Source organism: Heptranchias perlo, unplaced genomic scaffold (assembly GCF_035084215.1).
Source record: "Heptranchias perlo isolate sHepPer1 unplaced genomic scaffold, sHepPer1.hap1 HAP1_SCAFFOLD_326, whole genome shotgun sequence".
NCBI classification, from domain to species: Eukaryota; Metazoa; Chordata; class Chondrichthyes; order Hexanchiformes; family Hexanchidae; genus Heptranchias; species Heptranchias perlo.
In genome coordinates, this window is record NW_027139338.1 from 233463 (window position 1) to 242500 (window position 9038).

Here is a 9038-nt window from a genome sequence, read left to right on the forward strand (position 1 = left end):
CTCTGTGTCTCTCACTGTGTCTCTGTTTGTGTGTCTCTCTCACTGTGTCTGTGTGTGTGTTTCTCGCTCACTGTCTCTGTGTATCTCTTACTGTGTCTCTGTGTGTCTCTCTCACTGTGTCTCTGTGTGTGTTTCTCGCTCACTGTCTCTGTGTCTCTCACCGTGTCTCTGTGTCTCTCTCACCGTGTCTCTCTGTGTGTCTCTCTCGCTGTGTCTCTGTGTGTGTCTCTCTCTCACTGTGTGTCTCTGTGTCTCTCACTGTGTCTCTGTTTGTGTCTCTCTCACTGTGTCTGTGTGTGTGTTTCTCGCTCACTGTCTCTGTGTATCTCTCACTGTTTGTGTGTCTCTCTCACTGTGTCTGTGTGTGTGTTTCTCGCTCACTGTCTCTGTGTATCTCTCACTGTGTCTCTGTGTGTCTCTCTCACTGTGTCTCTGTGTGCGTTTCTCGCTCACTGTTTCTGTGTCTCTCTCTCACTGTGTCTCTGTGTGTGTTTCTCTCTCTGTGTCTCTGTGTGTGTGTCTTTCTCTCTGTGTCTCTGTTTGTTTCTCTCTCTCTCTCACTGTGTCTCTCTCTTTGTCTCTCTGTGCCTTTCTCTCTCTGTCTTTCTGTCTGTGCCTCTCACTCTGTCTGTGTGTGTCACTCTCTGTGTCTGTGTGCGTCTCTCACTGTGTCTCTGTGTGGGTCTCTCTCAGTGTCTCTGTGTGTCTCTCTCACTGTGTCTCTGTGTCTCTCTCTCTCACTGTGTCTCTGTGTGGGTCTCTCTCAGTGTCTCTGTGTGTGTCTCTCTCTCACTGTGTCTGTGTGTGTCTCTCTCACTGTGTCTCTGTGTGTGTCTCTCTCTCACTGTGTCTCTGTGTGTGGGTCTCTCTCACTGTGTCTCTGTGTATATCTCTCACTGTGTCTTTGTGTGCGTTTCTCTCTCACTGTGTGTGTGTCTCTCTCTCTCTCACTGTGTCTCTCTCTCACTGTGCCTCTCTGTGTGTTTCTCTCACTTTGTCTCCGTGTGTGTGTCTCTCTCACTGTGTCTCTGTGTGTGTCTCACTTTGTCTCTGTGTGTGTGTCTCTCTGTCCCTATCTCTCTCTCTGTCTCTCTCTCTCTCTGCCTCTCTGTCTCTCTCTCTCTCTCCCCCTCTCTCTCTCTGGGTCTCTCTCTCTCTCTGTGTGTCTCTCTGTGTGTTTCTTTCACTCTCTGTGTCTGTTTCTCGCTCTGGGTGTGTGTCTCTGTGTGTCTCTCACTGTGTCTCTCTCACCGTGTCTCTGTGTCTCTCTCACCGTGTCTCTGTGTCTCTCTCACCGTGTCTCTCTGTGTGTCTCTCTCGCTGTGTCTGTGTGTGTGTCTCTCTCTCACTGTGTGTCTCTGTGTCTCTCTCTCACTGTGTCTCTGTTTGTGTCTCTCTCACTGTGTCTGTGTGTGTGTTTCTCCCTCACTGTCTCTGTGTGTCTCTCATTGTGTCTTCTCTCTCAATGTGTCTCTGTGTGTGTTTCTCGCTCACTGTCTCTGTGTCTCTCACTGTGTCTCTGTTTGTGTCTCTCTCACTGTGTCTGTGTGTGTGTTTCTCGCTCACTGTCTCTGTGTATCTCTCACTGTGTCTCTGTGTGTCTCTCTCACTGTGTCTCTGTGTGCGTTTCTCGCTCACTGTTTCTGTGTGTCTCTCTCACTGTGTCTGTGTGTGTGTTTCTCGCTCACTGTCTCTGTGTATCTCTCACTGTGTCTCTGTGTGTCTCTCTCACTGTGTCTCTGTGCGTTTCTCTCTCACTGTTTCTGTGTCTCTCTCTCACTGTGTCTCTGTGTGTGTTTCTCTCTCTGTGTCTCTGTGTGTGTGTCTTTCTCTCTGTGTCTCTGTTTGTTTCTCTCTCTCTCTCACTGTGTCTCTCTCTTTGTCTCTCTGTGCCTTTCTCTCTGTCTTTCTGTCTGTGCCTCTCACTCTGTCTGTGTGTGTCACTCTCTGTGTCTGTGTGCGTCTCTCTCTGTGTCTCTGTGTGTGTCTCTCTCTGTCTCCCTCTCTCTCTTTCTGTGCCTCTTTCTCTCTCTCATTGTCTGTCTCTCTGTCTTTCTCTGTCCGTCTCGCTCTCTCTCTCTATCTGTCTCTCCAAGTAACCCCACAGTGACCCAGTAACCAAACCATCACCACATCTCCACAGGGACAATCTTTGCGTGTGTGTCTATATATGTGTGTGTTTATATTTATATATCTGTGTCTTTCTCTCTCACTGTTTCGGGAATTGTCTGATTTGGAAACAATAAATGCTGCAACTGTGAGTTTAAAACTGCAGTAATTTTCCCAACAAGGACTGGAGTTCAAGGTTTCAAATCAGGAAACCAAGTCTGTGGCATTTGAGACGTCCCAATATAGAGACGTCTGGTTCCTGGGTAAACCCGTTCTCCCGGGCAGCCTGGATTAACATTATAATGGACAGGGTCCCAGAGAGAGAGAGAGAGACATCCCAACATAGAGAGAGAGAGAGAGACATCCCAACATAGAGAGAGAGAGAGAGAGAGATCCCAACATAGAGAGAGAGAGAGAGAGAGATCCCAACATGGAGAGAGAGAGAGAGACATCCCAACATAGAGAGAGAGAGAGAGAGAGAGAGATCCCAACATAGAGAGAGAGAGAGAGACATCCCAACATAGAGAGAGAGAGAGAGACATCCCAACATAGAGAGAGAGAGAGAGACATCCCAACATAGAGAGAGAGAGAGAGACATCCCAACATAGAGAGAGAGAGAGAGACATCCCAACATAGAGAGAGAGAGAGAGACATCCCAACATAGAGAGAGAGAGAGAGACATCCCAACATAGAGAGAGAGAGAGAGAGACATCCCAACATAGAGAGAGAGAGAGAGACATCCCAACATAGAGAGAGAGAGAGAGAGAGACATCCCAACATAGAGAGAGAGAGAGAGAGACATCCCAACATAGAGAGAGAGAGAGAGACATCCCAACATAGAGAGAGAGAGACATCCCAACATAGAGAGAGAGAGAGAGAGACATCCCAACATAGAGAGAGAGAGAGAGAGAGATCCCAACATAGAGAGAGAGAGAGAGAGAGATCCCAACATGGAGAGAGAGAGAGAGACATCCCAACATAGAGAGAGAGAGAGAGAGAGATCCCAACATAGAGAGAGAGAGAGAGACATCCCAACATAGAGAGAGAGAGAGAGACATCCCAACATAGAGAGAGAGAGAGAGACATCCCAACATAGAGAGAGAGAGAGAGAGAGACATCCCAACATAGAGAGAGAGAGAGAGAGACATCCCAACATAGAGAGAGAGAGAGAGACATCCCAACATAGAGAGAGAGAGAGAGACATCCCAACATAGAGAGAGAGAGAGAGAGACATCCCAACATAGAGAGAGAGAGAGAGAGAGAGATCCCAACATAGAGAGAGAGAGAGAGAGACATCCCAACATAGAGAGAGAGAGATCCCAACATAGAGAGAGAGAGAGAGAGACATCCCAACATAGAGAGAGAGAGAGACATCCCAACATAGAGAGAGAGAGAGAGAGAGAGACATCCCAACATAGAGAGAGAGAGAGAGAGAGATCCCAACATGGAGAGAGAGAGAGAGACATCCCAACATAGAGAGAGAGAGAGAGACATCCCAACATAGAGAGAGAGAGAGAGAGACATCCCAACATAGAGAGAGACTCAGCTCGGGGGGTGGTGGGGGGGGGGGTTGCGGTGTCCCCTATACAAAGCCCTCCCCATCCTCCAGTGAAGGGGAGAGGACATCTTTCCGTCTGGTCTGACTGTTCAGCCTGTGTGTGTGTGTGTCTGTGTGTGTGTGGGGGGGTGTGTGTGTCTGTCCCTGTGTCTCTCTCTGTGTGTCTCTCTGTCACTCTCTCTATCTCTGTCTCTCCGTCTGTCTGTCTGTCTCTGTATCTCCCTCTCTCTCTCCCTGTCTCTCTCTCTGTCTCTCTATCACTCTCTGTCTCTCTCCCCCCTCTCCCTTTCTCTCACTCTCTGTCTCTCTCCATCTCTCTCGCCTCCTCCCTCTCTCTCTCCCCATCTGTCTCTCTCTGTTTGTCTCTCTCTGTCTCCATCTCTTCCTCTTCCCCTCTATCTCTCCCCCCTCTCTCTCTCTCTCTCCCCCTCTTTCTGTCTCCCCACTCTCTCTCTGTCTCCATCTCTTCCTCTCCCCCCTCTTTCTCAGACTCCCCACTCTCTGTCTCCATCTCTTCCTCTCCCCCTCTATCTCTCCCCCCTCTCTCTCTCTCTCTCCCCCTCTTTCTCAGACTCCCCACTCTCTCTCTCTCTGTCTCTATCTCTCTCTCTCCCCCTCTACCTCTCTCCCCCTCCCCTCTCTCCGGGGCCGATTTTTGGATGTCCGAGCGGGTTCGTTGGGGGAGTGGGGGTTCGTAAAATGCCGGAATCCCGGAGCTTGTTTGGAGCCCGGCTCCGGGACGCTGACTTCCGGGTTGCCCAGTGATGCGTTCGGGTGTGCGCACCTCCCGAATACGGGACTCCCACCGGTAATTAAAGCCGGCGGGATGCTGCTTTACAGAGTTAGTGAGATACTTGAGGTACTTGAGAGACCTCATTGAGTGGAGATTTTGACTGGGGTGCGATTTTGAAAGATCCTTCCCGTGCATTCTGGGCTCTCTTCTCCTATAAGGGGAGAAAGTAGAGAGGCGTGAGTGAGGGATGGTGACATGGCCAATCGCTGGATGCATTGGTTTGGGTGAGGCCGACCGTGAAAGAGATGCATCAGAGGGTGAGGATGAGACACAGCCATGAGATTGGATGAGGATTGGGTTGAGTGGTAGTGGTGGGATGAGGACTGGGGAGGTGAGGAAGTGCAGGTCAGTTGAGGATGAGGTTTGAGTGGGTGTGAGGAGTGATGTGATAGAGTAGTGTTGGCAGTGCAGGAGTTGTGGGGTGGGGGCGGTGATGTGGAAGACGGAGTGTAGGAGAATGACCTGGTTCGATCATTGAAGCGCTTCCTGCACTGGATCCGGGTGAGGGAGGTGTTGCTGATGCTGGTGACCTCCTCTGCCACCTCGAGCCAGGCCTTCTTGCTGGCAGAGGCAGGCCACTTCCTCCCGTCCGCTGGGTAGAACACATCCCTCCTCCTCCTCACCCCATCCAGTAGGACCTGGAGTGAGGCATCAGTGAATCTGGGAGCAGCCTTTCCCCTGGGATGCTCCAGTCTATAATTTGGGGTGTTTGCTCCAGGAGCAGCCATTGGAGGACTGCCCCTTTAAATAGGGCTCCTCCAGCTGACAGCCTGTGATGGCGGGTATGCGGTCCGCCCGCTCCGCAGGTTGATGACGGGAATCCCGGAAGCCACGGTAAGTGGATTCAATTTACCGCGATCGTGTGGGGAACGGACGGATATCACTGGGCGGGTTCCCCACGTCCAGTCGCCCCCCCTCTCCCCCCCCCGCCCCTCCCCCGCTGCCATTCCCCCCTCCCTGGTAATATCGGGGCCGAGCTCTTCAATGGGAAAGAGAATTGTTGGGGTAAATCGGCCTTCAATTCACCATCTCCCATTATTCACCACGGCCCAAACACAATTTCATCCCCAGAGAGAGGGGAGACACGGAGAGAAAAACAGATTCCTGGGGAATGCTCAACTCAGTTTATTAAAGATTAGAAGGTACAGAGAGAGATCACACACTCATTATGGTTACAGCTCATTTGACTCAATCCAATCTCCAAAGATGGGATCTCGCTCATTCCAACAAATCCATCAGAATAACATCACACACAGCAATCGGGGGAATGATATTGAAACAGCGAACTTCAATGGGTCAAGAGAATACAACTCACAACACAGAACATGGAGGGATTAAATTCACCAAAACTCACAGAACAAGGAGGTGATGGATTAGTTAATCAGCAAAATTCACTCTACACTGTCCCATCAAACACTCCCAGGGCAGATACAGCACGGGTTAGATAGACAGTAAAGCCCCCTCTACATTGTCCCATCAAACACGCCCAGGGCAGGTACAGACTGGGTTAGAGACAGAGTAAAGCTCCCTCCACAATGTCCCATCAAACACTCCCAGGGCAGGTACAGACCGGGTTAGATACAGAGTAAAGCTCCCTCCACAATGTCCCATCAAACACTCCCAGGGCAGGTACAGACCGGGTAAGATACAGAGTAAAGCTCCCTCTACACTGTCCCATCAAACACTCCCAGGGCAGGTATAGGGTTAGATACAGAGTAAAGCTCCCTCTGCACTGTCTCATCAAACACTCCCAGGGCAGGTATAGACCGGGTTAGATACAGAGTAAAGCTCCCTCCACAATGTCACATCAAACGCTCCCAGGGCAGGTACAGACCGGGTTAGATACAGAGTAAAGCTCCCTCCACAATGTCCCATCAAACACTCCCAGGGCAGGTACAGACCGGGTAAGATACAAAGTAAAGCTCCCTCTACGCTGTCCCATCACACACTCCCAGGGCTGGAACAGACCGGGTTAGATACAGAGTAATGCTCCCTCAACACTGTCCCATCAAACACTCCCAGGGCAGGTACAGACCGGGTTAGATACAGAGTAAAGCTCCCTCTGCACTGTCCCATCAAACACTCTCAGGGCAGGGACAGACCGGGTTAGATTCAGAGGAAAGCTCCCTCTACACTGTCCAATCAAACACTCCCGGGGCAGGTACAGGGTTAGATACAGAGTAAAGCTCCCTCAACACTGTCCAATCAAACACTCCCGGGGCAGGTACAGGGTTAGATACAGAGTAAAGCTCCCTCTGCACTGTCCCATCAAACACTCCCAGGGCAGGTACAGACCGGGTTAGATTCAGAGTAAAGCTCCCTCTGCACTTTCCCATCAAACACTCCCAGGGCAGGTACAGACCGGGTTAGATACAGAGCAAAGCTCCCTCTGCACTGTCCCATCAAACACTCCCAGGGCAGGTACAGACCGGGTTAGATTCAGAGTAAAGCTCCCTCTACACTGTCCCATCAAACACTCCCAGGGCAGGTACAGGTTTAGATACAGAGTAAAGCTCCCTCTGCACTGTCCCATCAAACACTCCCAGGGCAGGTACAGACCGGGTTAGATTCAGAGTAAAGCTCCCTCTGCACTTTCCCATCAAACACTCCTAGGGCAGGTACAGACCGGGTTCAGATACAGAATAAAGCTCCCTCTGCACTGTCCCATCAAACATTCCCAGGGCAGGTACAGGTTTAGATACAGAGTAAAGCTCCCTCTACACTGTCCCATCAAACACTCCCAGGGCAGGTACAGGATTAGATACAGAGTAAAGCTCCCTCTACACTGTCCCATCAAACACTCCCAGGGCAGGTACAGGTTTAGATACAGAGTAAAGCTCTGAGCTCAGTCTTCAGACCCATCAAACCCTTGCAATCCAAATCCTCATTACCGTCTGACACGTTTTGTTTGATCCCCTCCTGAGCTCCAGGTTTCCTTCTCTGACTGTCCCTCAGTGGGAAGCTACACAGCCCTGATCATGTCTTGCTCGCGTGTGTGTAGTTTCACATCTTTACATGACTAACGGGTCATTTTACAGCACTTCCACTGATTGACGTGAGTCACGATGTAAACACCCTGCTTTCCACGTTCTCAGGAATATAACTCCGTATAAGGAGCGTCTCCTTGGACCTGGCCCTGGTCAATAACCTCAGTTAATAAAGCTCGTTTCCTGACTGTTTCCATTGGACTCATCAGATCGGTAAAACTCCCTCACTTCATTATCTTGTCAAATATGTCGCTCTTTTCACACATAATTGCTATTCTACCAAATAAAAGCTTTAGCTATAAGTTTGTCTTTGATTCTGTAGTGACCATCACCGGCTAATTCCCCCATTCTACACAAACCCCGATTAGAGAGATGAAATCTCCCCGGGGGTTCTCCTTTTGCAAGGACTGACTGTTGGCCTTGTGCCCGTTCTCAGTGCTCACACTCCCTGAAGCTCAGGGACCCGCACACAATGGGAGGTCTTTCATTAAATTCCCTCGTTAAGCTGGAGATCACTTCATCCTGAAACGGGCCAGACCTGTAGGGTCAGTCTCCGTTCAACAGTCCAGTGGTCACTACTTGGAAATGGGATGGTCCTTTCACTATTTAATAAAACAAAGGCACAAAGCTCCCCCACTCCTGCAGTATAAAGAGGGATAACATTAGTGGGATAACATCAGCACACGTCTAGTTGCAGATTAACCCTTTGCTGAGAGTTTCCTTGGGTTAAGCGAGGCGAGGGTAAGGCAGAGTGGTTATCGGGCGAGGCTGTTAAAACACACGGAGAGGGGATCACGGGGCTCTCGCGGACACGCTCCCTCCCCTTCATTCTTCATCAGGGTCCACAACCGAACACTGACCGCCTCCCGGGGGCAAACGGACCTCCAGGTCCGAGGATTGCTCCTGGAGAAACAGCTGGACCTACAGGGCAGATAGGAGAAAGGGTGAGTGTTACAGCAAGGGTGGGGGATGAAGAGAGAGAGAGAGGGGGGGGGGAGAGAGAGAGAGAGAGAGAGGGAGAGAGAGAGAGAGAGATAGAGAGATAGATAGAAATAGAGAGAGAGAGATAGAGAGATAGAGAGATAGATAGGAGAAAGGGGTGAGTGTTACAGCAAGGGTGGGGGGATGAAGAGAGAGAGAGATAGAGAGAAATAGAGAGAGAGAGATAGAGAGATAGAGAGAGAGATAGGAGAAAGGGGTGAGTGTTACAGCAAGGGGTGGGGGATGAAGAGAGAGAGAGAGATAGAGAGAGAGAGATAGAGAGATAGAGTTATAGGGGGAGAGAGAGAGAGGGAGATAGAGAGAGAGAGAGAGAGAGGGGGAGAGAGGGGGGAAGAGAGAGAGAGAGATAGAGATAGGAGAAAGGGTGAGTGTTTCAGGAAGGGTGGGGGGTGAAGATAGAGAGGGGGGGAGAGAGAGAGAGATAGAGAGAGAGAGATAGAGATGGAGAGATCGGAGAAATAGTGATAGAGAGAGATTGGAGAAAGGGTGATAGAGAGAGACAGAGATAGGAGAAAGGGGTGAGTGTTTCAGCAAGGGTGGGGGGGGTGAAGAGAGAGAGAGGGGAAAGAGAGAGAGAGGGGGTGAGGAG

The 9038-nt window shown here is 50.4% G+C and overlaps 1 protein-coding gene across 2 annotated transcripts in view; it reads right to left on the reverse strand.

The window, feature by feature from the left end:
* Positions 1-8250: 8250 nt before the first annotated feature.
* Positions 8251-9038, reverse strand: part of LOC137311313 (uncharacterized) — a 44568-nt gene continuing 43780 nt past the window's right edge. For both annotated transcript variants that reach the window (XM_067978603.1, XM_067978602.1), the window contains one exon: positions 8251-8368. In XM_067978603.1, the coding sequence (XP_067834704.1) occupies positions 8273-8368 (96 nt within the window). In that variant the 3' untranslated portion in view covers positions 8251-8272. The remainder of the gene's footprint in view (positions 8369-9038) is intronic.